Raw genomic sequence first — 27,852 nt, forward strand, 5'->3', positions numbered from 1 at the left:
GCATTGTGTGAGAACAGGTAAAGCCAAGGGCTGAAGGAAGCTGAGACTTACTCAGGCTGGTGAAAGTGCCTGCTGCTCCCAGGCTTGCTCTTCCCTTGTGTTCACTCATGGATCACAGGCCTCTTTATGGACACTGATATCGGGCAAAAGGGCTTTTGAAAGATGCCGATCATCTGCCTAAAAATCTCAATGCTCTCCCTATCAGCCACGTAAGAAATTCCAGGCACCATTCCCCTCTCCATGCACAGGTGCTGGGGTATGTCTGTCCCTCGCCTCCAGGCAACTCCCAGCCCTCCGGTGCATGATGCTGTGGCTGGAAAGTGCTCAGCTGCAGCCTTCTGCTGGAGTCTCCAGTGCTAGAGGATGTAACGCCCAAGGCAGAGCCAGCCAGCTCATCAACAGGCTTCCCACAGAGCTTAGTGGCCTTTGGATCAAGCCCTGAATTAATAACTTAGTTATTCATGTTTCTCAGCAATCACAGTCTCATGTGTAGCCTCCATATTGAGCATAGATCTCACCACCTCCATTTTTTTATAAAACAATAAAATACATTTTTTATATATTTATATATATACTGAGAAAACTGTACAATAATGTATGCAAAAAAAAAGCTTTAGAGGCTGTCATGAGTAATGCTGTACAAACGAAAGGCTATACTTTGCTATCATGGTTCCAAATGTTAGCAGTGGATAGACACAAATAGGTGCAGGAAGAAGCATTAGGTTACCCCAAACCTATGCAGCTTTCATAGAAAAAGCCCAAACAGAACAAAATAATCATCTCCAGTGGAAATGCAAGTTGCTAGAGAGCCTGGAGCATGCACAGATGGAAATGGTGACGCTCTATAAATCAGGATGTTGTCAGCTGGGATCTTCTCAAAACTGGTGGTCTGAGAATAAATCATTGTGTTCCGTTTATCTGGGAAGGCTGGAGCCATCAAGACACCTGAATTTCAGCAGGTGTATTTGGATGGATGGGCATTGAAAAATGGTACTGGAGTGAGTGGTGATTGTTCCTGGAAGACACTGCTGTGGACTGCAGAGTAGGAGAGGGTGGCCAAGTCCTGAAGGATGAGCGCAAGCCTGATGACCCAACTGTGACAGAGCTTTGAGTGTACTGGGCTCCAAAGCAGAGGTCCAGAGCTTGAAGTGCCATGGAAGGTCTCTGCCCACAGGAGGAGCTTCCCAGGCACCACAGCAACATCTTGGACTATTCCACAAAGTCCTGTCATCTGAACACGAATGTCCTGCTGGCAGGCAGCCTGCCCTGACTCAGGCCTCATAAAATTGCCTTTCCATCTGTTTGGTGAGGGTCCCACTGGACATCACGGTCCGGCTCACAAACTCTTTGGTGACCTGTTTGGTAAGGGTGCTGCTGGCGCTCTCAACTCTCTGGGTTGTCAGGAGCATGCTGTCTGCAATGAGAAACTTGGTACTCAGGACACCGTGCTAAGTACAAGGTCACAAGGAATAGAATCTGCTTTACCTGATGATTTCTGTCAGAGATTTCTCCTTAAATAACACTTTGATGGAAAACCTCTCCAAATCTAGTGACTCGGTACTTAGCTATTCCAGTCAATAAGATGGATCTCCTAATAGCTCCTAAACTCTCCATGTTGCAGCATGAACCCATGAGTCGCTGAACTCAGATGGGACACATTGATGGACACTCAGATGGACTACACTGATGTAATTGAAGGTGGTCATCACACTTTTTTTTCTGCTCTGAAGAGATCTAATCTTGCAGAAAGAGCTAAGATTTGATCCCTAGTGATACTTCTGGGGGACTCTGAAAACCCAGCATTCCTTCTGTGACTGAGCAGCACACGAGGAAATGACTGCAACTGCCTCTGGGGCAGAGCAGGGATATAGTGCAGGAAAGGGTCTGGTCCTCTTCATTAATCCTGCTGATGGACCCTCCCCCCCTGCCTTTGACACTTGAGGTAAAAGCATTCTTGGACCTTCGGACAAGCAGAGTTATCCTTTACTTTCCAAGGGTTTCAAAGAAGACAGTGAGCCCCTACCTGTGAAGTGGGGATCCAGAGAGGAGTGGCTGATGCTGGTATTGGTGGTGTATTCTGCTGGGAAGTTGTACACTTCCTCTCTCATGTACTGCTGTCCTCCAAACTGGGAGAAAGTGCCTTGGGAGAAGAAAAAGGGATGACTCAGTCAGGAAATTACAAGAAGCATCCAACCCCTCAAACCTGCACAGTGAGCACAAACAGTCAGCTCAGGAGATTTCTCTTGCTGAAATCAGAGCCAGGTTTAGGAAGAACTGGAAGGACAGGGAAGGTCTTACACTTGTCCAGTGCAAGAAGCTGCCTCCAGGTATGTGTACAACCAAGAAGTTTCATAACAAATTAAACATTGTCAGGTTCTCATGATCCTTCCACATTCAGTGCGTCAGAACTGGGACAGTGCTCACAAGGGACAGCATTGTCTTCATGGAAGACAATGTCTGTATGTCTTTAATGAAAACCAGAGTCACTACCAGAGCTGGAAAGGGACTCCAGGAATTGTGTTCACTGCTCTTAGAGGTTTCTTAACTTTGCACCTCCACAAAGACATGGTACTACTGTACCTCCATCCTGAGATTCAATGGTGATGATGCCTTCTCTCTCTGGCCCAAAGCCTTGGGTGGTCTTGGCTTGCACTTTGAACTTGTACGGGACATTCTCATTCAGGTGGGGCACAGTCAGGGTAGTTTCAGGATTGTCTCCTTCGACATAGATATTCCTGGGCTCCCCTAATCCACACAGACATACCAGTGGTGAAGACAAACAGGTCTGTTCTAGTCGCTCCAAATACAATACCCCTGACTCTGGCTGCTCTCTTGGCTTTCCCTAAGCTTTATGCCGCCCTCAGACTGTATGATCACATCCAGTTCTACTAAGGGTTAAGGCAACCCTATTTTAGTACAGTGGTGATCCACAACAAAAATCCTCCACTTGGTTTGACTGTAACAAGCTCCAGGTCCTTCCTCTTCCCACATTTTTTTACACCAGACCATGCCATCATGGTCCAGCAGCTCCCAGGCCTGGAATCAGGCTCATTCCCCATTTTGTCTGCAAGCAGACAACTTTGTTGCTGGTCACAGCAAAAATGCAGCAAGTTGTTGCGTTTGTTGGAAGCATCTTGTGCTCTACGCATAGAACTGGGCTTCCACAGCCTGGTACCGTACCTCCTCCATGCAGCATCTCACAGGTAACCATGTAGCCCAAGATGGATCCATTGGGCTTGCGGGGTCTCTCCCAGCTGAGCTGCAGAGAGTCAGGGCTGAGGGCAGTGAACACAAGTGGCCCAGGAGCACTGGGTGTGCTCAGCGTGAAGGGTGAACCTGCAGGAGCATGAGTAAGAGATCAATATCAGAGAAGGTGGTGAGGAGGAGCCAGGGAGGGATTTGCACACAGCATTCATGAAATGAGCTGCAAGGTCTCAGCAACTGTCCTGGTTTCAGCTATAACAGTTATTTTTCTTCCCAGTAGCTGGTGCAGTGCTGCATGCCCACTGTATAAACTGGTGGGAGCTACCCAGAAGGGACTGATTGCTGCTTGGATTAAGCTAGGTATCAGTTGGCAGGTGCTGAGCAATCATATTGTGCACCACTGCTGGTTAGTGTTTTTTTTTCCTTTCCCCTTTTTGTTTTATATTCTCTCCCTTGTTATTTCCCTTATCATTAATATTAGTAGTTTCATATTATGCTTTAGTTATTGCACTGTTCATATCTCCACCCATGGGTTTTACATTCTTCTGATTCCCCTCCCCATCCTGCCAGGGAGGGTGAGTGAGTGGCTGCCTGGTGCTGAGTTTTCATCCGGATTCAAACCATGACAGCTACCTAGACAGCCAGTGGAAGGTGGGTGCATGGGGAAGAAGACCCTATTCCTAAATGAAAGGAAGGAAAGGAGAACTCATGATGTGGTAAGGAGAGAGAAAACAGCAAGGCCAGCACTGCAGACAGCAGCAGAGACATCAGTGTCACCCTTCTCCTGCCCTCCACCCACCTCACCTGGTACAGGGCTGAGCGGGCTCTGTGGGTCCACCTGGGACTCTATGGTGATGACTCCTTCCCTCTCCGGGCCCCAGCCTTCCTCACTCTGTGCCTTCACCTTAAAGATGTAGGAGTGGTTGGGCAGCAGGTCCTCTACCACCACTGAGTTCTGGCTGGGGTTGGGGATGGTGAGTCTGTGAACCTCTCCTGGGACACACAAAGTGGAATGTCAGCACCATGTTGCAGATACAAAGACAGAGCCATGGCTTTTGCTTAAACTCTTTCTCAAATGAGCCACATGGAAAAGTCATCCCTGGCCACCCCCATCACAGCTCACCACCAACAGCCTGTAGAGCAGGGCAAGATGTTGTTTCAAAAAAGGCTTAGGACAAACAGCAGCTTCTTGAAACCAAAATGATTTTCAGCCAAAGAAAATTACATTCTCACTAACACTGCCCCAAAATTTCATGTAAAAATAAGATATTTTCATTCAAATTCTTCCTCCAAGTCCAATGTGCTGGAAAAAAACTTTGACTGAAACGTCTGGGCTGGTGGAGAATGATTCCAAGTGTTTTTGGAGGAGGGATGACTTCACAAGCAACCCCAGGAATTGTCCCCCCAGCAGAAACAGAGAATGAGAGCTGTGAGGTAGCTGAGACACTTCCTCAAGGCTGCAGAAAAAGCAAAGTTGGGGACCAGTCCCTGAATACCAGAATAGTTGGGGCTGGAAAGGACTCCTGGAGATCATTTGGTCCCACCCCCTCTGCTCAAACAGAACCACCCCAAGCACATTGCCCAGGAGAAGACCCAGACCAGGTTCTCCAGAAACGCCCACCACAAAGTGCCTGGTGGACAGTGGCACCTGCTCACTGACCTCCATTGAGGAGCTGGTAGTGCACGCTGTAGCCCTGCACCTCCTTCTCACAGTGCGGCTCCTGCCAGCTCACCTTCAGGGAGGTGGGTCCCAGGGCAGAGAACACCAGGCGTGTAGGGGTGTCGGGAACCCCGAGCCGCAGCCTGGAGTCTGAAGAAAAAAAGCAACATCAGGGTGGAGATCTGGGGCAGAGGCAGGAGTGGCACACACAAGCATGGGATGGTCCTAATGGTCCATGGAGAATGTAGTGAGATGTTATCTCTGCAAGCTGACCCACCACAACCCAGGACTGGCTGGCTCTGCACACCTACAGTGACGTCCCATGGCCTTGGGGTGCCAGCCTTCAGTGGCACAAGTTAAGGTAAGCTTTGTGCCCCTGTAATAGAGAAACTAGAGCAGGAGCCCAGGTGCTGCATGTGGCCCTCCTCAATCACCCTGAAACAACCTGTCCACTCTGCCATAAGCTTCACAGATATCTTCACATGTAGCTCAGTTAGCACTGGCCCTAGTCTATAGCTGAAGCAGTCCAACACCTCCAGGGACTGATCAAGGGTATGGGGCAGCTGGGACAAGGGCTCATGTTTAGCACAGCAGCCTCCCAGGTGCCACTCAGAAATTGAAACCCCTCATTGACATGGACTTTCCCAAGGAGCTTGCAGAGGGACATCTCATATGGAGCACATGTTCTCCCCAGGATTCCTCCAAAGACCTGTGGGGTAAGACTGAGAACAAGCAGTTTGTTAGGAATAAAGAGAATGGGGACAATGAGCTGCTCAGCTCATTAGAGCATGGTGGTGGTGGGTGTTAAGCAGCCCAGGTGGGTTGAAACACAGCTGAAGTCACCTGTGAAGGGAAAGGTGGTGTGATGGAGGCTCAGGTTGCGTCAGGAAGATGACCAGTGTGACACACAGCAAGCCATGGGGAGAGGGTTTGGGACAAGCAATGGATGGCAACAGCTCATGGGTGGTCAGTGGCTTGGCTGTTATGGGATGCATGGCTGGGAAGAGACACTGGACAAAGCTGTACCTATGTATTTGCAAATCCCTGCAGACCCATCAGTCATGATTATAGAGTCCCGACAGCCAGTGCTTGGGTAGTAACCCTTCACCTTTGCCCTGCTCCTGAAACCCACATCCTGGGGCCGCAGGGTTGTCCTCCCAGCATCTTCACAGATGGGAGGGAAGAGTGTCCCTGGGCAATCTACAGGAGCGGTGCAAGACAAAGAGAGAAAAACACCATTGGAGACTTCAGAGTAGGTTCAGCCCAGGTGCTGGCTCCTGCAGAGTAGGATTTTTTAAGTCTCAGATTTGAAGAGTGTTATAACAACTTTCTGTCAGCACCAGCTGATGTACACGTGTGGAGCCAAAAGGCAGCCATGCTGCTAGACAGAATAAGATACACATGCACTTCCCAGAGTGCTTTGTGGTGTGAGGATAAGGTTGTAGCTCCCTTCCCCAAGCACTCTGCACATGAGGGATGGGAACCCTTTCCAAGGTAGTCTGGTAGCAGGCTGGCCTTAGCAAAGCACCTAAACATCAGTGGTGAGGACATGACCTTACAGATGTCTGGTTCATAGGCCCCCTTTGCAGTGAACACTGTTGTCACACCAAAAAGACTTGTAGGGCATGGGTCCAAAGACAGTAATAGGGGTGGAAGGGAAGGACAGGTCCATCATCACAGTACTCACCGTGCCCCATCAGCATTGTGGAGTAGTCTCTTGTCAGAGAGGAGCTTCCCATCACTCTGTGCTCCTGCTGCATGTGTGAGCTCAGCTGATGGTAGCTGGTGTTCGTTGTCCTGGTCAGCGTGCCAGTGCCACTGCCAGGGAAGGAGAGGTCTACCCGGCCGTTCAGCAAGTGTTCTGTGAAAAAGGGCACACTGTGAGGAACATGGCTATGGACAGTGCTGCTGCTCCAGTTTCCATGGGAAGGAAGCAGGAGGTATCATCGTGCACCCTGCCTTGGATGCATCCCATTTTCAGCCACTCTGGAAGGTTGTTCTGGAGCACTACATCTAGAAAAAGCCACCTAAGATGGTGATGTGGAAGCAAACAGGTAAACGGAGACTTTGCCCTACACACGGTACCAGACAGCCCCATGGTGCCCAAGGTAACTCCAGACCTCGGCCTCACTGGGGCACTGTCTTTTGGTTCTTGCCATGTTCTCTCACATCTTTCTTAGACGCAAGCACAAGTATATTATTTCAGATTAAAAAAAAAAAAAGGTGAAAAAGGGAAAACAGCCCTTTATGGAGGCAGTTTCTCCAAATCTCACCCTGGATCCCATGTCATCTGGATCTGAAAAGCAAACTCTGCTCCATTGTTCTGGTCTTTGATGAGCCCCCAGCCCCAGCCCTTCTCAGCAGGCCAGGATAGATCAGTCCAGCAGATCTGCCCTAGAAGCTCAGGGCACTTAATTAAGATGAGGAGCTGCCTTTGCAGGTGCCACTTAGGAGATACCATCTGAGTTTTCTCCTGCCTTGAAGGTCCAGCCTTTTGTAGAAGCAACTTGCTAGCAACTTGTTAGGCTCCCAAGTCCATGCCGAGATGGGGGTTACCTTGACACTCTTGCAAGCAGACACACCAGGACAAGGTTTTTGAAGCAGGCTACAGTATGTGAACAGTACATCATGCCAACATAAGGATGGGCACACAAGGGGAGGAAGGGGACACGTACTGGGGCAGACCCCAGCTGCTAGCCCCTTGTCTCAGAGCAGGACGAGACAGGACACTCAGTGCCTTAATGAAGCTGCCCTTCACCTGCTTGGGGACGGGGTGTCCCACTCCTCCTCAGGCTGCCAGTGGCCACGTCACTGTCCTCCTCATGGAGGAGACCCTCGGTGTCTGAGGAGAAGCGGCTGCTGCCAGAGAGGCGGGGAATGGTTTCAGCTGGGAGCCTCCAGGTGATGCGTCGAAGATCCAAGTCTTCTCCCAGCAGCGGCACATATTTCCACCTGGAGCCTTTTGGGATAACGCAAGCAGTGGTGTTGGCATGATCTGCAGGGTACAGAGTGGGCTTCCCACCACCTTTGTGGTGCTTGCTGGGGAGGGAAGGGACAGGCACCAGTGGGAACAACAGCCCTTCACAGCCTGTCTCGCCAAGTGAGCTGATGAGTTCAGGCAGTACAACCATTGTGTGACTGGTAGAAGGAAGACAGTGGGAATGCAACATGCATGGTGTTCCTCAGCCCCAGGGCTCTTTTCCAACCCTGTGTCCGTCACAACAAAGGTGAGAGTTGGACTCCCACTACACACCTGTCCCTGTTATGAGGAGTCTTGCAACAATTGTCCTCTGCTCAGGAGAGGTTCCCTCAGTCCTTGATGTGTGCTCAGTGGTCCCATTACCTTGCTCTCTGACTGGACCGGGGACTCACTGCTTGATCCCAGGCCCTGGAGAACCTCCCCAGGGAAGACACTCCAGATCTTACTGACAAGCCTCATAATTTCATTTATGGCACATCTTCCTATTGGTGTCCCAGTACAAGACAAGGAAGCCAACCTTATTCAGAGAGTGAACTGATGGAGGAAGAGAGGCCAGTGCCATCCCAGCACCTTGTGAGTTCCCTCCTGTTGGCTTGACCAAGACCCTGAGCATCCAAGAGACTCAGAGGTCTGACTTGCCAGTACTTGCTTGCTGACAGGAGCTCTTGTGGTCCAGCCAAATGGCAACAGGAAGGGAAGGTGAGCATGGAGGGCCATGAAAAGCTCTTGCACCCCACAATGAGATTTCTCTTTGCCTCATGGCTAAGAAGGGAGGCACTGGTCTTATTTACACTGTGAGTAGTCAAGTGTTCCCATGGATGGAGCTACCGTGCTTTGATTGATCACCACCATCTCTGTGATTTGGATCTCTCCATCTCCATGAGAAGGAAAGGAGCAGTGAAACTCATTGCTGAAAGCTGCTATTAAGGAAAAAAATGTTAAAAGTGACCTTGCAAAACCCAGAGCAACGTACCTGAATCATCAGAGACACTGGGATGCTTGCTGCCAGCTGCAGAGCGAAGCACATCTGCACTGTACATCAGGTAGCTGTCATAGTCCTCACCTCCCTCTGCATCAATAATGGGGACATCAGGGATGATGGGGACTGGAGAAGAGGTGGGGAAAATGCCATTGGACAAGCAGCTTAAAACCACACAGGCCTCCCATACTTAGGCTGGCTATCAGCATTCGCTGGAGTGGGTGGTGGAGCTGAGCAAGCAGGACATGGAGAAGCAGCTGGGGTAATGGGGAGCACACCCCAGCAGTCCTCCTGCCCCCACCCAGGGGGACAGTAACTCACTGGACATCGGGCGCTTAGGCTGCGTGGCAAGGTTGATGGTGGCTTGTCTCTCAGGTCCCCAGCCAGCGCCATTCCTGGCTTTCACCATGTAGCGATAGGGCTGGGACTCCCGCAGGTTTTCTATCAGCACCATGCGCTTCTTTGGGTCTTCAACCAGCACCTTCTTCATTGGGCCAATAGGTACTGCAAATACAGTATGCCTGTCACCCATGAGGCCATGAGACACGAAGGATCCCACAGCACCCCTTCCTTGGCCAACAGGCTCACTGAGGTTTGCTGCCAGGACACAGCCTGGCTCTGGAACAAGGTGCAGAAGCTGTGTGGGCTGATCACAACTGGCATGACACCATCTCGGGGGACTTCCTGAACTGAATGTGGAGTCAGCCTAGAACAGAGGTATCCTTTTGCTGCTGTGTCACCCAATAGTATCTTCCTGACATCCTAGCCCTAGAGTCTAGACCTATAAACTAAGATTTTAAGATGAAAAGCAACACCAAAACACTATGGAAGTGAATGGGAACTGAGAGTGCTCCAGGCTTTGCAGGGTTAAATCCTGAATGGTGATTTTCCTGTGCTCCTCCCATCAAGAAGTGACCCCCTCAAGAAACATGCTTGGAGACATTCTGATTCTGCTGCTGCTTGGGACCAGCCCAGCTTCTAGAAATTGTACTTCAGCTCCTCAGCCTGGCTGAATTGCCCTGGTCAGAAAATGAGCTCTTACTGTTGTCCTCGTTGACAAGTCCATAACTGACTTCATAAGCTGTGATCTCCCCATTGGTTTCTGCAGGCTCAGCCCAGCTCAGCTGTGTCACAGTGGAAGACACAACGTTGAAAGCCAAGCGGCCAGGCTCACTGGGGACTGGAAAGACAAGAGCAAAGGGTTCAGGTTACTGTGAGTCAGGAGCCAGTGCACACAAATGTCCAGAGCTGCCCAGATCATAGCTGGGTTGCAGTGGGAGGCACTCGGTGCTTGTCCCAGAGACCATCAGAAGCTCAGGGCTGGAGCCCAGAGCCCATGCTGGATGCACTGGCACCAACTTGCTCCGACATAGTGGGAAACAGTGTGTAGATTGGCTCACCATCCTCAAGCGTGCGGCAGTGGATAATGTCAGAGTAAGGACCTTCACCCATGGCATTGTAGGCAGAGACTTGCATCTCGTAGTCGCAGAAGGGGTAGAGGTTACTCAGCTCTACTGATGGTGCTTTGACATCGATAAGATGGGCTTCTGACTCGGGGTCCCCTTGGATCCAGTATTTCACCTGGCAAAGCAACAGCAAGTCATGATGCCTTCAGATCCCCATTATAATGAGAGAAATTCCCCATCTCCTACTAGATCTTCTTTGGGAAACCCAAGGTTTTGTGCCATTCTTCTGAAGTGAGAGGCCAGAATGATGTGGGCATTTCATAGTAAGTGATGGAAAGGGAAATGAACCCCCTAGGAATTTTTCCTGCAAATTCCACATCCACTCAATAATGGTCCCTCAGGGATGGAGAGGGCCAGAAGTGATGAGCTTGTTTCCTCCTTTGGGCATCTCCTCCCTATGTTTTTGGCACAAATGACTGTGTGTGTGAAACACCTGCAGGATCAGACTCACACCCTCCCCAGGGATTCACTCACTCCTCACCTTGTACCCCAGAGGTTTTCCTGGTGGAGGAAACCAGCTGAAGCTGATTTCCCTGGAGCTGAGAGCATTGGCATTGGGGTTAAGTGGTGCACTCAGGCGGCCTTTTGGGGACTGGGAGACCTGGCCGAGGCCAGTCATCGAGGGGATACCATCCACTACCTCTGCAGGCACAAGGAAGAAAGGACACATCAGTGCTAGTCCCCCAACAAGGGACAAAAAGAAGGAAGTGTGCCTCTCTTCAGCACTTGTCCTGCCACCCCAAGCAGCAACTCTCAAAGCATTTCTGAGGGGTAGATCACCATTATAGGGAAGGGAAACTGAGGCACTTCCTGATAACATCCCACAAAGCCACACAGCAAGCTGGCTTGAGAGTTGGGCTCAGACGCCCAGGTCCTGCACGCTCCTGCTGCTCCTTACAGACTGCCTAGATAGGAAGAAATTAAGAGACCACCTTCTTTCCTCTTAAAATCTTTAGCTCTGTCTGAATGTATTTAGTAACGCTTCAGTCAGTTGAGCAGTTGCCCTGTGCAGACATAAGAGAACAAACTGATGAGCAGAGCCTTCTGAAGTCATCCAGTTGCTTCTGGAAACCTACCAAGTCCAGAAGAGAGCTCTCTGGAGCCTCTCCAGCCACTGGTGCCTGTCCCTGAAGTGGTCCTCGTTGGCCCAATGTCAAGGGACTGTCTTGTACCCCCAGTATTTATTACCAGTACTGCGATAAATACCTTTATGTTATCAACCCACTTGATGAAAATACTTTTGTATTTTTGGATATAGTTTTGCTTGTCCAGCCACAGGAACCACAAGAACAGCTCATGGCAATTCCCACCTCTCTCCTAATAGCTTTTTGTTCAGCTCCCCGAGGAAAAAGAATGAAGAATCCGCTCGTGTTTCCTTTTGCGAGGTAAATTATCCCTCCTCTTTCTACCCACTGTATACACCCACTAGTGCCTCTAGAGGGAGGCCCAAATCTACCAGTAGGAGCTGGTGGAACCGCCTCATCGCCACTTTTTGGGTAAAGAGCAGGGCTGTAGCTCCGTACACCACCTCAGGGAAGGCTGGTCCGGTGTGGGGGGCCCCCATCCCCTGCTACCGTTCCCCACTGCCTGGCTGCCCACCCTTACCTGGGTCAGTGATGGTCACCGTGGTCTGGGGGTAGCGGCCGATCTTTGCACCGTGCTTGGGGTGGAGGAGATCGATGGCAAACTGCTTGCGAGGGCAGTTGTGCAGGAGGGTATCTAGTTCAGTCAGCTCCATCAAGTGGACCTGCACCTCCTTTCGGGTCTCCCCGGGCTGGAAGACCAGGTCACCCTCTGTGAACTTGTAGTCCTGAAGAAGGAAGAGGTGCATGACTGTAACTCACGGCACCTATGAGAAGATTCCGAGAGATGGAGCTTTCCCTCAGTGAATCCCCATGTGCCTTCTAGTGCCCTTAGTTCAGGGGCAGCCTCTCAGATTGCTGAGGCACAGAGAGCAAGGGATGGAGGACTATGTTTGCCCAGTGCTAACCTCAGTCTCGGGTCTCCCCTCTCACAGCCACATCCCCTTTGAGCCTTACCAACTGCTCTTTGCAGCCACGGGGTCAGTTCCTTCCCAGCTCTCAGTGCCCACACATTCCTGCCTGCCAAGGTCACGAGCATCACCCTTACCCTGCCATTCTTGGCAGTGAGATCCCGGGTCCTGTAGGTGACTTGGGATTTCCCATCATCTCTGATCTCCCGGAGGACAGGGATCTTGGCCAGCCCATCAAAACGACTGTGGGAATAGGCTGGCTGCAAGAAGGTGATGATGCTGCTGGCTGGAAGGGGCAGGAGAAAAGAAATATGTAGAGCAAATACACGAAGAATCACATTACAAACATGCAGGTGCATACAGAGTTCCTAGCACCCATAAGTGTGGAGTGTGCATGAAATATTATTGTGTGGGCTAAAGACTTCACTCCTGGCTTGTTTTTCTTGCTCTAAACAACCAGATGGGAAGCAGGGGGAAACTGTCCCAAGCACAGCACTGACAGCAAAAAGGTTTTACTTTATTCCAGCAACCTATGAACTGGAGAGGTAGAGACATACGGTCAACCCAGATCTTCCATGTAATTGTAGCATCTAAACTTGTGGTGGTTAAATGCTTAAGTCTCTGTCACCAGGAATGACAACATTCCTTTGGATGCTTTAAAAGATGCTTTAGTTTAGATCCAGGTGAGTTAAGATAGAAGTCACCAAGTAAATCTCTGGTCTGTGATCAGGGGGAAGCTCAGATACACAGGCTGAGCCTTAGAAACCACGAGTCCATCTGGACATAGGACACCCAAACACACGCAGCCTTCATCTCGTGCCACAGTCACAGCACATCACCTTGTTCTTTGATGATGGTTATGCTGACAATCCTGCGTCCAATCTCTGCAATGCCAGTAGGGACATCAATGGCCTCCACCTGCAGCTGCTTCTCATCATCATCCTCCTCCCTAATGAAGAGTGGAACACGCACATCCACCAGCTCCACAGCCTCTTGGAACTCCACCATCCCGTGAGCATCTGTGGGAAGGGGCAATGGTGAGCTGTGGGAAATGCCCCTTCTTGCCCAGCTAGGAGGCAGCACTGGGCTCTGCTCCCTACCTTGGTCCGAGGTCACAGTGTAATAACCGGGTGAAACCTTCAGGTCATTGAAAGCCTCTTGGGAAACATGCTTTTCTATCACTTTGATGATCTCTGGCTTGGCTGAGCGAGGGGCAGTGAGCACTGTGTCCACAATGGTGTGGTCCTGCCTGTGACCGGTAGGAAGAGAGAGCCAGGTAAGAGCTGATGCCAAGGTTGCTCATCTCATGTAGCAGTCTGAGGGGATAGTGAGTACCACACGTGTGTGTGGATGAAGAGGGAGGAGCAGCACAAGGGAGGGCTACAAATTTCTCTTACCTTTTCCCAGAATTGGGCTGTAACCTGGCAGGAGGGAGAAAGGAAAACAACCAGCAATCAGAGTGACTAATGTACTTATGGAGACAAAGTTGAGTGTGAATCACAGAATCACAGCCCTGTGCAGGTCTGAGCTGCAGCAGCTGCCCTGTGGGTGTCATCCCAGCCTGCAGAGCCCACAGCCCCATCACATGTTTCCTCCTGCCTGGCTGCTCCCTTCAGCCCTGGGTTTCCCAATGAAATGAGGAATGTGCCCAAAGGGAAGATCATGTCTCATCAGGGCTGTGGGGAGGCAATAACACTCCCCACTCAGTGCCAGCATCCCCAGATTCCTCTGTTCTGCACCAGGCACTTGGAACTCTGTATAGTGCTGAAATTTTTGAAGTCAATGGGAATTCTCCCATTGAGAACTATGTGACCAGGATATGTCCTTGGTTGTAGGATTCTCAGGTCCAAAGCCAGATGCAGCTGAGACCACCTGTACAGAAGGGTGAGCTCTGCTCTGCAGCCCTGGATGCACTGCACTGGGCTCCTGCTTGTGCTGGGGGTGTCTCACAGGCCATGCTCCCACCCAGCATCCCAAATTTCACACCCAGCCATCTGGTCCACTCCCTCATCAGCAGGGCCCTGGGGGAACCTTGCCCCAAAGAAGATCTCTCCCCCAGTGACTCACCTGAACTTGGTCTGCTGGAGCTTGTGGCAGCCAGGGATGTGCTTGAAAACCTCGTTCAGCTGCAAGGAGCAAGAGGGACTTTCACAACATACCCCTTGCTGAACAGGGATGTGTTCAGCAAACAGAAGCTGCTGCCAGCAAACACAAGAGCTGGGTCCCTCCCAGGTCCTTCCCTCTCATCCTGCCACACCAGGCACACCAACACATGGTTTCTCCCCAGAACATGACAAGAAGCTGTGAACTGAAGCCAAACGGGAGCTTCAAACCACATGTTCTGAAGCAAACTGCAATTCTCATCAGATGCTTTTGATAATTCTCACAATCGTGATCTTAAAATTTGTGCTTTCTTTCAGAAAGAAGAAATATTTCTTCTGTTTTTCAAGTGCTATCTGGGGTCACAGGGAAGGGGCACTCCTCCTTCCTCAGCGCTGCAGGCAGCCCTCAAGATGGCTGTGCCACATTGCCACCCCAAGCCCCCCCATTCCCAGCTCATACGTTCTCCTCCACTTCCTTGTGCAGCTGTTCACACTCTCGGGTGTCCGGCTTCACCAGGTTCTGCGTGAAAAGTCGGGTCAGCCTCAGAGACAGCCCATAGGGAACTAGAAAGAGAAATTCCCAAGTCAAACTCCTTCTTTCTTGGATCAGAGAAATAATCCAGCCAAAAGCTGGAAGCATGAAGAGACACACTGATGCTCAGTATCCAGATCTCATATTGCTAGCACACAGCAGAGAAAAACCCTCCAAGAACTGGAGGGCTAACTGGAAAGCTCTCTGCCAGATTCAGCAAAGGAATAGTGTCCAGTGGTGGATCTGGACTGATGAAGCAGTGAAATCAAGGCTGGGTCATTGAGATAATTAGAGTAAGACACATGCAGGCTACATGCACCATGCGGCCAGGCTGTCAGGTCTCCAAGGCTACTACCTGCTCTGCTACAAGGCTAGACACAGGAAGGTGCTGCTCAGCTTCCCACAGGATGGACACAGATATAGGAAGAACCTCTTTGCATTTGGGCTTGGAAGTAATGCCCTGGCTGCTAAAGCTGGGGTTACCACCAAGGGTTCTCGTCCTCTGTGGCACCCACAGCATCTCCTCCATGCACTATTCCTCAGCTGTGGCACTCACTGAGATCTTTGGGGTTGGCAGCAGCAAGGGAGGTAAAGCCCTGTTTATGAACATTGTTGTTGATCTTCCAGCGGACTGTGTCACGACCCTTGAGGGACCCGCTGCGGACCATGGGGGTGTCCAGGTGGTCAGAGGACATGAGGCTGTGGCGAAGCATGTAGTGGTCCTCCTTGAAGCCAACAGTGCGACCTGCAGAGCCAGGGGCAAGGTCAGAGTCTGGGCAGACTGGGACAATGACAGCCATCAGCTTCCCAGCATCAGAGATGTTGCTCTGGGGAATCGTTACGGCTTCCACTGTGCCAGAGATGTTGGGATGCAGGGAGTGGAGTGCAGTGGAGAGGGCAAGGGGTGTCCATGAGTGTGGAGAACACCAGCTAGGTATTACAAGGGACACTGTTCAGGGGAGAGCCAGCAGTGGGATTCCCAGTAGGGCACAACAGGCTGTGGGGCAGGAAGGAGCAGTGGAGCAGCAGCTCCATGGCTCCTTGGCTCAGGCTCTCTGCCAGGAGCTTTTCCCTGGATCCACCTCTCCAACTCAGAGAAGAGGAGGGGAGATACTTATCCCAGCACCATCCCCAGTCCAGGAAGACAGTGAACACCACAGATCCCTCTTCCCCCAGTTCAAAGGGTTGGTACCTTGTGCACAGCAGGGAAGCAGGGCTAGGCAAGCCTAGAAAACAAATGCCAAAGACACAATCACTATGTGGCCAAGAGAAAAAAGCCCACATCTTCAGCTGGGAGGATTCCCATCAGCAGGGATGGGTGGGCAGCAGATGGATGGAGCTCTGGAACCTGGCTGTAGCCAGATATCCCTTAGGTGGGGGAAATCCCACCACAGCTTGTGTCAGCAACAGCAGAGGTGCTGGATACCACTGGGACTCAGCCCCTGTCAATGTGGTCATGCTGGATGCTGGGTTGGTTCTGGAAATTTATGATGGTTTTGGCCTTTATGTGGTGCTTTCTCAAAGCTGGGACAATTGTCTGATGCTCTCACCTTGCAGCAGGTACAGAACTTCCAGCAGAGCAGCAGCAGCAGCCCCAGGAGCAGGATGAGGAAGATGAGCAGTGGGATGAGCCAGAGGAAGTTCCCCGGTGGGCACTCTGCAAGTGACAGCAACGTCACACCTGGGGTGTGGAAGGAGGGACTGGGGAGGCAGGGACAGAGGGGAATGTCTGGAGTACAGGTCTCTGAGGGCTGGAGCAGCCTGGTTAAGCACTCACTTAATGCTCACAATGAGAAGTGCTGTTCAGGGAGAACTCTGTGCACCCTGTGCAGTGCTTCACCACCATCACAGAGAACTTATGCCTAAGAGCTCGTCTCAGTCTCTCTTCTGCCAGCTATCCCACCTCTCTGCTCACATCCAGCCATCTCAACGGGCTATTCAGCTTCTCATATCAATCCCTGCCCATGCTAGCAGTGAAAAAGCATTAATGTCTAAAGGTGCTGGTCTCTGCAGGTGCTGCACTCCACTCTCTCCACACGTGGTTCATGTGACAACCGGTCACCCACCCCTGTCGTGCAGGAAGGTGGGCAGGGACATATTACCTGGAGCTGAGCCTGCCCAGGGCACAGCAAAGGGACAAAGCAGGGATCAGAGGTGCTGTGGAGCAGGTCACTGTTGAATCAGACCCCAGATTGGACACCCCTTCTGACAGGTCCCTGCTCACCTTTTTTCTTCTGGACATGGACAGTGGTGTTGGGGAGGACATTGGGATCTCCCTCCAGGGTGTAGTGGTATGTGCAATCGTCCTCCTCATCCTGGAATGAGCAGTATTCAGTGGCCTCCTCTGTAGAGGATGGTGAAATGGTTGCAGAGTCATTAGGACCAGGAAAAGCTTAGGGAGCTCCCCCACATGCTCACACATATGAGGCAGGGTCCACAGTAGACACACCATGTGTATCTGCACCCAGCTTGCGTTGCCTGATACCTTTCTTTAGCTCTTCCACCATCTGGAGCTGGAGGTGGCACGTGCTGCAGTTCCCTTTCATATTGCCTGTTCCCCAGGCCTGGCAGCGAACACAGTCCCGGATGCTCTCACACACAGCCTGGAAGCCCTGGGCAGAGACCAAGGTTGGATAGTCAGGAGATAGCCCAAGGGAGGACACCATCTCCGAAAGGCAGAGCTGGAGGGGCAACACTGCATCCTCACCTTGGTGCCAGGGCAAGGGCAAAAAGAAGAATCACAGTGAACATGCAGTTAATGAAGGATTTATAAGCCTAGGAGCCCAGCACGGTAGATCCAAAATCTTACACCAACAGCCTGCATTGGGCAATGATTAGATCTTCTCCAAGGGTTTTCGGTGGCCTTTCCAAAATATAACCAAGCCAGCTTTCTCCAGTCCCACTGTGGGATTAGCCCATATTTGTCAAAGGGGAAACCGAGGAAACAAACCATGAAATGTGGGGGGTTTTACAGTCTTGGGGTAAACTGGAACAAGCCAGGAGCTGATTTTCAAACCTCTGCCCTTCACCACTGTGCAGATAAACAGGCATTCAAGAGCTGCTATTAGTGAACAGCAAACTGTGGGCAAAGAAATCCCACAGCTACAAAGCAGCTCCCATAACAGACCTTTCCTGGCCACCGAAGGCAGGACAGGAAAGACTAACCCCTCCCCAGGATTTTGTTCCTGACCAAGATGAGCCTTCATGCCTGCTTTGCCTTCCTTCCCTAGAGCATTGCACAGGAGAAGTGATAAGCAGAGAGGGATCCCAGGCTGATCCTCACCAGGGAGTAGCTGATTTCACAGGTGGAGCTGGTGTACAACGAAGCCTTATCACAGATGCATCTGCCACATTCACATCTCCCATGGTTATTGCAAATACCCTGGGAGGGAAGAGGGGACAGTCAGGGACCAAGAGCAAGTGCAGACATGTAGCGCACTGGGGGTCAGCAGGGTGCCAGCTCCCAGTGCCCTGGGCATCAGGGCAGTTTGCTGCCGCCCTGGCTGGTCTGACTGGCCCCGTCCTGGCAGGGCAGCACCTACCCCTCTACTGTCGATGCAGGTGTCGTTGCTCATGGGGCATTCGCAGCCTGGCCCCTCCCAGCCGCTCTCACACACACATGCACCCTTGGAGCAGCGGCCACGATCTGCCATGCGAAAGGAGGAATTGCCTAGGGTCAAAGCTATGCTGTTCCCCCAGCCCTGCCTGCAGATCTCCTGCCATCTTTGGGGTACAAAGGGGATGCAAGCAGGCTCCAGTGCACCCTCCCTGAGCGTTTGCAAGCACAGAGTCCCCACAGCCTATCCTTGGTCACTCAACCCCTCCATTCCAGTGTCTCCAACCCAGGGACACCCCGCCGATGCCACCAGGACAGAGCAGGACATGGCACATTGCTGGGCAGGGAGCTCCTGGGGGCTGTGGGGTTGCTCTCACCGTTGCAGAGGAAGCCGGAGGTGCGCGGGCACTGCAGGACATCGTACTGGCAGAACGCCCCATCGAAGCGCTGCATCAGGTCCTCAGAGTAGCACTGACACTTCCCACACAAGCACTCGCCTCTGCCCGAGCATGGCTCCACGTCCCCAGGGCGAATGCAGCCTTCATTGTTAGGTGAGGATGCTGGGGAGCAGTCACATGTGTCCCCTCGCCTGGTGGGGAGGGGATCATGCTGAGAGAAGGAGCAGAGAGCAGGACAACAGGGTCCTGGGCAGGATACCCAGGACATGACCGTGTCACTGGGGGTCCCCAGAACCAGCAGAAACCCTGGGAGGGGTATGGAACTGGACAAAGTTCTTACCAGCCAGGATGGCAGATGCACTGTCCACAGACAAAGTCCCCATGAAAGCTGCACATGGGTGAGTTAAACTCTTGTTGCTGTGAGAGAAGACAGAATGGACATTGCTAAATGGGCTCAGCTGCCCCCAGGTCTATTTCAGGAATTAAAAGGGCAGATTTGGAGCAAAGTTTTGCCCACAAGGCCAAGCTCTGCTACAGGACAACATCCCCAGCTTGGTGCAGTGACAAAGATTTCCTTGGCCAGGTTGAGCCTCTGCTGAGCAACAGCGAGGGGTCAAACAGGACCCACATGTGCCAGCCATGCATTCCCTCCCCAGGCTGCCCAGGAGGAGGACATCTGTCTGTAACACCCCTCCCCACCATGTACCTGTTCACAAGGGCACATGTCACAGATGACAGAGGCTGTGATTTTGAGGCTGTCACTCAGGGATGTGGGTTTCACTTGGATGACTCCCTGCCGGTCTCTCTCAGGGAGGCTGCAGACATGCTGCCCACCAATGTACTCAAGCGCCTTCACACGCACATTGAACTTGCCCTGAAGGAAGGGACACAGCACAGGGGTGAACCAGCTCTGCTGGACCACAGCATAGCCAGACCAACCCCAGGTGAAGAAGGAAGGAAAGATGCAGCTCAGTTGCTCACACATGCCTTCCCTGCAGGGCTATTCAAAGACTTACCACTTCCCCACGGGTGATGTGGAAGGAGCCAGATTCTGTCTTTTCATACATCAAGGAGGTGAACTCTGTCTTCATGGCTTTGGGGACAAAGTCAGCCCGGATATCCATCTTGGTGCGGATGCGCTGGGTGGCAGAAGATAACCACAACAGTGCTGTTCAGCAGTACACCTGTGACCACACCATTGCCTGCCCAAGAGGGGCTGCATCCTGCCTGCCTTCCTGGGCAGGAGGTGCCCCCCTTCTGCCTTCCCTGGGAGTGAGAGCAAAGCCCCAGAGAGCACTGTTACCTCAAAGGCTGTGCGGAGCAGCTCCACGATGTTTGAAGAGTCCTCCTGGAGCACCCCGATCTCAGAGATGGGGAAATACTTGTGCAGCTTCTGCAAAGAGACAGGAGATCCTGAGCCAAGGCCTTGCAAAACCTCCTCCAGCAGTGAAGTGGGCTCTGCTTTGAGCAGGGCTTGGATCAGAGACCTCAAAGGTCCTTTCCAACCTAAATTACTCTCTAGCTCTGTGTCCCCACTGCTTTACAAGAAACAGACATCAACATGGGGAGAACTCTAGGACCTGAGATTCCTGCACCCAATAATACACCCTGAGACCTCCCATGATCCAGAACAGCCCAATAACACACTGTGACACCCTTCCGAAGTATCAAGGTATTGGTTTAACACTTGAGGACAAGAGATGGGAGAACACTTTCTCCTCAAAGCTGAGCTGCAGGCAAAAGAGCAATAGCACTGGAGGAAAGATAAGCTCACACAGCATCACTGCCACAGTCTTCTCACCTCATAGTAGCTGTAGGAGTGGTTGGTGACAGCGAAGATGGGGATGATGTTGTGTTGGCCTAGCAGGCGCACCAGGGTGGGCACTGAAGGGTAGTCCTGTTTGGTATCATACACGTAGGTGCCATCAGTGTCTAGGTGACAGTGCTCATCATTTCTTGCCAGGATCCCTGCCAGGACGTTGGTCCCATCAGCTTCATAGTGAAAGGCAGATTCAGTGGAGAACACAAGCAGGTGAGTGCTGTCCTTCCTCCAGCCAATCTTATCCTACAGCCGGGGAGGGGGGGAGAAGAAGAGAAGGAACCTTTATCTCTGTGCAGGGACTGTGACTCCAGCACTGCCCTGGGCAGCCTGTTCCAATGCCTGAGCACCATTTCTGTGAAGAATTTTTTCCTAATATCCAATCTACACCTCCCCTGGTGCAGGGGGCAAGCCCATGCTTTTCTGGATGTGTTTGGAGCTGTGCTCATCCCTCAGCCAAATGGCGAAGCCCAAGCAGGCTGTTTTCCTTGGAGCAGAGTTTCACCACCACAGGCACAAAGGGGGACAAAAGCAAAGAGCACACGCAGGATGCTGAGCAAGCAGCTCCTATGCTGGGGATCAGACACTAGAGATACACACACAGATGGTCTAAGACCTAGGAAAAGTTTGGAATGCAAAACAACTTGGCACCAGGAACATGTGGCTGGGAGGACAAGACTGTGAACGTACAACCTCCCAGGTTCCCAGCTGAACATATAACCCGGGATCCCTGGCTCTCTTGTCAGCTGACCAGCATGCTGCTCTTTGCTCATCACCCAATATCAAGAAGATCCAGTGATCAAAACCATGCCCACATGGCTCCTGCATCCTTGGACACCATCACCTTGCAAACAGCTGTCTGCAGGATGGCATCAAAGCCACCCTCAGGGGCATCAAGGTTGCCTGAGATGCGCTCTTTCCTGAGCTCTTGGCTGAAGTAGTTGATATTGCTGGTCAGACGGATGACATTCTTGAATGAGAAGGGGGAATCAGCATTGTTCCAGGGCTCACGGAGCCTAGGAGAGAAGGGGAGAGTAGGGTTTGTGCAGCTGGTAGGAGCAAAGAGATGCTTGGGTGCAAGGAAAGGGCATGTGGGGACTCCCAAGGGTTCAGAAATCCCTCAAGGGAAGACATGAACTTCAGTTGGCAACCATAAACACTGAGAGGTAGAATGGGTGAGGGCAGAGGTGGAGGAGCAGGCATTCAATCTGTTGTGGCAGAGCAGGGGGAGTCTGAAAGCTGAGGACACTGCTGGCACTGGCATGGTGCTAATGCAAGCCCTGAGCAAAAGGTTGGGAGCCCAGGGGAGACATTCACAATGAAGGGAGAGAGATGAGCAGAGGCTCTTGCACCACAGATATATCAGGAAAGCCATGGAGAAACAGATGGTGCCTGCCCTCCCCTCTGCTCCCATCCCAGGGACCGATTCGCCTCACTCACTTCTCAGGTCTCATATCTGTCTGAGGGGATGAGACTTTGTCCACAAACTTGCCAAATCCAATGGTGTAATTGGAGGTCAGGGCTTGCAGGAACTCCGCTGGAAGGAGGACGGAGAGAGGAGGAGACACGTAAATAAAGAGACGTGTGTGAGGTTGCTGCTCCTGGGCATCTTCTCTGCTGGTCAGGTCTAGATTCCCAAACTGTCAGCTTCTAAGCCCTTTGGGCTTGTGGCTTGTCTTTTTTTGGGGTAGTAACCTATACCACCTTTGGTAGCCGCCTTTCCAAGGCTGGAGCTTCTGCAATAGTGCAAACCATACCTACCAGTTCAGATGCCAAAGCCACTGCACAGATCAACTCTGCATGGCACCAGCCTCCATGCTGGGCTGAAAGGAGAGTGCATCATGCATAAGGATCCCTGCACGACCAGGAGAGAGCACTCCTCCCATCTCCAAAGCAGCAATAATGAGAAATTCTAATTGAAACAGGCATTTCTCAGCTTTTTGCCAGTTGCATCCCTTTCTCTGGTGCTAGCAAGAACTCCCCACTGCAGGCAGGAGTGAGCTGCCTACCTTTGTCAGTACAGAAGCTAGCTCCCCTATTCTCCCATCTCTGGTCTTACCTAGGTTTTGGCCCATGCTTTTGAGGTTGTCTAGGTCATCAGACATAGAGTAGGAGAAGTCCATGAGGATGTAGAGATCCACAGGGCTCTCCAAGGGCTGGAAGACATCCATGTTGAAGCTCATCTCCTCCCCAGCTCTCAGCCGCATGAACATGCCCTGGGGGGACACCTGGGTTCTCTGCAGGGATGTGTTGATGCTGAAATTCTGTGAAGAAAGTGATGTGAAGGGGATGGACTCCATTTCCTATGCAGATACAGTGAGGATGAGTCAAGGACCAAGGAGATATCTGGGAACTGGAAAGGCAGGGATGTTCACACTCCCTTCCCTCATGTACAGCTGAGGACCAAAGGCAGCCTCCCCCATGCCCACATGTGCCCAGCCGGGCACCTCCTCTAGACCTTGTCATTTTGCTTACATCAGTTTTGCCTGAAAAGCCGCACAGCCCTAAGCAATCAGGTCTGTTCTCAACAGGTTTATCAGCTAACAAAGCAGAGCATTTTTTGAGTAGACCCTACATGAAGAGAGATCTGGATTTTGTATTCTTCCTGCTGAAGACTCTATAGGAGGATGAAGGACTTGGGAATGATGGGACCCCTCAGGAGAAGCTGGACAAGAGCTGCCTCCCCAGCACCCACCTGCTGGGTCTGCATCTCGCCCCTGGTGTACACGATGCTGGCCTCCCTGCAGCCGTATCGCAGCAAGTTCTCCCGCAAGTTGCAACGAGGCTCTTCAAAGCTCTGCCAACAGGGAAAGAACAACATCACAGCCACTGAAACAGCAAAACCTTTGTGCAAGGGGAAAAGGCATTTATCAGGAAACAGGGTCCTCTGCTGGGAGCATCAGTGAACCTCTGAGAGCAGGAGTAAGACAGGGATGTGGATGAGTCTAGCACAGAAGAGCCAATGTCCCCCCAGAAGCAGGGAAATGTGATGACCAGTGAGTTGCTGGCTTGACTGAAATAAGATTCTGCCTCTATCCCTTGCACACACTGTTTCAGATCTGGCACACCAGCCTATTCTGCTAAACCCTGCATTACTGCAGGCTTGCCCCAGACTCTCCTTCATCCCAATTCTCCATACCAAAGGAAACCCACGTTTCAGCACTTCCCATCAGAATAATCTCTTTGCAGAGAGAAGCAACAGCCAGGAGCTGACCCTGCTCTTGGGTCCCTCTCCCAGCTTCCACTAGAGGTGGTGGGATCCCTCCATCAGCAGGGTGGGAAGTGGAGCTCTGGGTTCCCCTGCAAGGTCTTACCTCATCAGTGCAGAAGGAGCAGTCCTTATCCACTCGGATGCACTCAGTGCAGCTCTTCGCCCGGGACAGCACACAGCGGTTATCTACTGGGAAAGATCAGGGTATCAGGAATGGAGAAAACCATGGAAGGGCATGAGGAAGGCTGATCTTGTTCCTGGGTAAGTCAATGGGGTTTTTGCCTGGTTTGCTAGTGGAAGTAGGCTACAAAACAGCAGTGGGGTAGTGAGAGAGTCCCCAGATGCTGGGAAGATAGAAAACAGGAGGAAAAGCACACAACTGGTCTTATAAGGGCGGTGCTGAGGCACTGGCACAGGGTGCCCAGAGAAGCTGTGGCTGCCCCATTGCTGGCAGTGTTCAAGGCCAGGTTGGACATAGGGGCTTGGAGCAAGCTGCTCCAGTGGGAGGTGTCCCTGCCCGTGGCAGGGGCTGGAGCTGGATGAGCTGTAAGGTCCCTTCCAACCCAAACCAGTTTGGGATTCCATGATTATCCATGTGAGGACCAGCATTTCTAAAGTCCAGGAGGGCTGTGCACAGTCCCCATGAGACAGCACCAGGGTCACCCAGGCAGTCATACAACTGCTGCACTCACTTTTGCTTCTTTGGCAGAGGCCAGTGGCACAGAGCAGGGACAGGAAGAGCAGCTCAGCACACATCCGTGGCAGCACATCCATCTTCTTCCTCCTAAAACACATGGATCATGATGTTGTGGAGAGCCAAGATGGAAATGGTCCTGGTGATAAGACCAGCTTCTGCAGAGCCCCTGCAAGCAGATGCCTGGAAGCAATCTCTGACCTCATCAGGGCAGGGCATGAAGGCAAAACCGAGAGTGGTTCATCCTATGCTCAGGCATCTGCGAATGGCTCAAAGTCCCCGGCAGTGGGGCAGGGCAGGTGCCACACCACAGCACCCCTGCGTCCAGAACCAGGGTGCCTGCATTGATGGGATCAGTGCTGTCAGCTGGAGCTCAGACTGCTCCTGGCTGGATCCCAGTGCCATCTGCATGTGGGAGCACCAACCAGGTCAAGACCTTGCATTTTCCGGCAGGTTAAGGAAAAAAAAAAGAGGAGGAAAAAGTGACCATCTGCATTCTCCAAAAGCAAAACAGACCCCTCCCTTCTGCTATTTCCTATCACACCAAGAGTTTCCAGGATGGTTGAAACAACAATAAATAGAGGGTGAGGTCTGGGAAATGCCAGACTTGGAGCTGTTGAACAAATCTATGGTCTTGAGAGCCCAGCAGCTACTCTCTCTTCTGTCCAGGGCAGCAGGACCCCCTGTGTGGATCCAAAGGCCAAATCCTAAACAATTAAGCATTCCCCCTGTACCCACATGTGACTTTGAAAACTCAGTGCCATCTGGAAGTCAGCATTCAGACATGGTAAATGAAAGAGACAAAGATGGAACTCAAGCTCTGCAGCTACTGTACCAGACAGTGACTTTGGTACCTTTGCAGGGCACAGGAGCAGTCAAGGCACAAAATCCAGTGTAAAGACATCTCTAAAGCACCTCATTTCTGGAAGATGCAAGGTGAAATAGAAGATTCAAAGTAACTGTCTTATAGCTTCTTGCTGTGTAAGCCCTGACTAAAATAAGTGAAGAAGATGTGAAAACCACTCAAAACAGGGAAGGGAAAAGAGGATATTATGTGCAGTAAAGATATCTGAGTTACCAGGCAAACACCAGCACACAGTCCAGTCACTTGGTGACTCAGCTACTAACAGCCTGACCTGGGGCCCAGGGAAAACCCTGGAAAGACCTGCTCTAGTTACAACAGCACTAGGTCACACTTGGCCTTTGGATACCTCATCAGCCACTGAGGCCAGTAGAAATACATAGAATGCATGAAACTGAGCACATGCAGTGTTCATTGTGGCACAGAGGTCCAACCAACATAGCCTTTACACCAGGGGACATCTCTCTTCTTAAGATGTTTGAGGGAGCAAGAGGAGACCAGAAGGAGTGGTGGTCTGGGGTGGGGTAGGATGTCTGTGCAGCCATCGGCTCAGTTCCCTTTGTTTTCTATGATGGTCACTATATGTGGGTAATAGATGGCAAGATGTCAGTGTATCATTCATGCTTTCAGCTATACCAGAGGGATACCTCACAGTAATTAATGCCCAATAGTTTAAACATGTGAAATGTGGAAACTTCAGGTCAGCACATCGTCAGGGAAACCTGGGGAAGATTCGCTGTTCCTTGGGACCTGGTAGCCAGTATGCTGGTTTTCTTATGGGTAAAAGGTAGCCGATGACAAGGGAATCCCTCTGCTTCCATCCTGCAGCACTGGAGTTAAGCTCCCTGCCTCCCTGCAATGCCAGCTGTCCACACCCCAGGCTCTTTCCAGGTTTGGCTTTGGGTGGTCCCTGTGACTGGCTCCAAGGCTAACAGTTATCATCGTCCCTCTACATGCCTGTAACCCCTCCTCTCGTAACCATCATCCCTTGTTCAACAACAGTCCTCATGCCACCACTTGCTGGCAAACACTGGGTCCTTTGCCACCAAGATAGGAGGAGGGGGATGTTTTGAAGCCATTTTGGAGATTTTGAAATCCCTTTTTAACTTTCTCCACCCCAGTAAGCCCTGCCAGCTGCAGTAACCAACACCTCAGAACCATGGAGAGATAAAATCACAGGTAAGATAGATAAAATCAAAGGTGAGATAAAAAGGGAGGGAAGTGCTCTGACCCCATCAAGGGAAAAACATGGCACTCAGCAAATCACATCTCGTGACATAGGCAAAGGCCATGAAGAGAGAATTGAGTATGGGGAAAGAGACTGCTCAGTCCATACACCCACCTTCAAAGGTGGCCTCAAAGCAAAGAGACCTAATTCATCCTCCTTTAACCATGAGTCAAGAAAGAATCACCAAGGGATGGATGGGCACACCCTAGGCCTTGGACACAGGAACTGCTCTCACGTCTTTTCAAGTGCTAAGATAGTGCTAAGGGGCCATAAACCTCAGCTCAATATAAATGTCCTGCTGCCCTGGCAGTCGTGGCTGCTGGCTGGCAGGGCACTGGTGGCACAGAGAGAGCATTGCTGCTGCCATGCAGAGCTGCAGGAAAGCAGCCCACAGCATTTGTGCAGAAGCCTGCAAGGGGCATTCCTCCATTTCAGAAGTGTCCTCTGGAAGAGGAAATACCACTTTCACTGCTGAAAAGCTGCAGTGTTTGGTTGGATTTTCATGTTGACAACAACAACAAAAGCTGTTCAGTTGTGCAGGAAAAGCAGTAGAGCAGCTCATGGCTGCGCACAGACATCCTACCCTGTCCCAGACCACCATTCCAGCATCCCCTGGTCACCTCCTGCTCCCCCAGCCTTTGCCTGCAACCTCAGCACAGCCAACAGACCTGCTCCAGAAAGACCCCAGGAACTCCTGAGCCTGGAGAAGCCCACACTGGGTACCTCATCCCCCCAAAACCATGGGATTCTTCAGAGGAACTACTAGAGCAATGAGATGGAGGACTGGGCTGGAGCAACTAATTTTCATCACCCTGTCCCATCCTCACCCCTTCCCAGTGCTGGGAAGGACAAGGCTGAAGCTGGGCATCACCTTGGGGTGGACTGGGGAGAGGAACCAAATAACAGCCTCGTCCCAGCTGCCATGTGGGGGACACCTGGCAGGTTGGGGACAAGGCAGCGGGAGAGCAAGGAAAATGCTCAAGCTCCCAGAGCAGCCTTTCCTCCCTCCGGTGGGCATTGCCCTTTTTATGGCTTCAGACCCCCCCCTACTTCCCAGTGGTGCTTTGGGGCTGCATATGGGACTGACACCCTGGTAGATGGGAGGCATCTGTAGGAGCAACTCTTCACCCATGTGTGCTTGTGCACACAGTGCTCTCAGCACACTGGT

The 27,852-nt window shown here is 51.7% G+C and overlaps 1 protein-coding gene across 9 annotated transcripts in view; it reads right to left on the reverse strand.

The window, feature by feature from the left end:
* Positions 1-596: 596 nt before the first annotated feature.
* The window catches only part of ITGB4 (integrin subunit beta 4), a 29,459-nt gene continuing 2,203 nt past the window's right edge, over positions 597-27,852 (reverse strand). For 3 of the 9 annotated variants that reach the window (XM_031042218.2, XM_031042217.2, XM_031042216.2), the window contains exons 2-41: positions 24,593-24,684; positions 24,004-24,089; positions 23,385-23,486; positions 22,749-22,953; positions 22,130-22,226; positions 21,534-21,705; positions 20,672-20,935; positions 20,174-20,263; positions 19,887-20,009; positions 19,577-19,744; positions 19,211-19,287; positions 18,850-19,061; positions 18,459-18,562; positions 18,200-18,298; positions 17,402-17,528; positions 17,141-17,260; positions 16,467-16,573; positions 16,109-16,142; positions 15,473-15,661; positions 14,845-14,948; positions 14,350-14,408; positions 13,680-13,703; positions 13,383-13,531; positions 13,122-13,301; positions 12,420-12,568; positions 11,895-12,099; positions 10,771-10,931; positions 10,224-10,404; positions 9,866-10,003; positions 9,145-9,327; positions 8,818-8,949; positions 7,623-7,823; positions 6,552-6,725; positions 5,891-6,064; positions 4,865-5,014; positions 4,009-4,197; positions 3,181-3,336; positions 2,581-2,745; positions 2,024-2,140; positions 597-1,414 (exon numbers count right to left, since the gene is read on the reverse strand). In XM_031042218.2, coding sequence (XP_030898078.1) covers positions 1,272-1,414; positions 2,024-2,140; positions 2,581-2,745; positions 3,181-3,336; positions 4,009-4,197; positions 4,865-5,014; positions 5,891-6,064; positions 6,552-6,725; positions 7,623-7,823; positions 8,818-8,949; positions 9,145-9,327; positions 9,866-10,003; positions 10,224-10,404; positions 10,771-10,931; positions 11,895-12,099; positions 12,420-12,568; positions 13,122-13,301; positions 13,383-13,531; positions 13,680-13,703; positions 14,350-14,408; positions 14,845-14,948; positions 15,473-15,661; positions 16,109-16,142; positions 16,467-16,573; positions 17,141-17,260; positions 17,402-17,528; positions 18,200-18,298; positions 18,459-18,562; positions 18,850-19,061; positions 19,211-19,287; positions 19,577-19,744; positions 19,887-20,009; positions 20,174-20,263; positions 20,672-20,935; positions 21,534-21,705; positions 22,130-22,226; positions 22,749-22,953; positions 23,385-23,486; positions 24,004-24,089; positions 24,593-24,674 — 5,592 coding nt within the window. In that variant the 5' untranslated portion in view covers positions 24,675-24,684 and the 3' untranslated portion in view covers positions 597-1,271. Of the gene's footprint in view, positions 1,415-2,023; positions 2,141-2,580; positions 2,746-3,180; positions 3,337-4,008; positions 4,198-4,864; positions 5,015-5,890; positions 6,065-6,551; positions 6,726-7,622; positions 7,824-8,817; positions 8,950-9,144; positions 9,328-9,865; positions 10,004-10,223; positions 10,405-10,770; positions 10,932-11,894; positions 12,100-12,419; positions 12,569-13,121; positions 13,302-13,382; positions 13,532-13,679; positions 13,704-14,349; positions 14,409-14,844; positions 14,949-15,472; positions 15,662-16,108; positions 16,143-16,466; positions 16,574-17,140; positions 17,261-17,401; positions 17,529-18,199; positions 18,299-18,458; positions 18,563-18,849; positions 19,062-19,210; positions 19,288-19,576; positions 19,745-19,886; positions 20,010-20,173; positions 20,264-20,671; positions 20,936-21,533; positions 21,706-22,129; positions 22,227-22,748; positions 22,954-23,384; positions 23,487-24,003; positions 24,090-24,592; positions 24,696-27,852 lie in introns of those variants that run through there. The other 6 variants (XM_031042220.2, XM_031042219.2, XM_031042215.2 and 3 more) reach the window with 5 other exon arrangements.

Source organism: Melopsittacus undulatus, chromosome 11 (genome assembly GCF_012275295.1).
Source record: "Melopsittacus undulatus isolate bMelUnd1 chromosome 11, bMelUnd1.mat.Z, whole genome shotgun sequence".
NCBI lineage: Eukaryota > Metazoa > Chordata > Aves > Psittaciformes > Psittaculidae > Melopsittacus > Melopsittacus undulatus.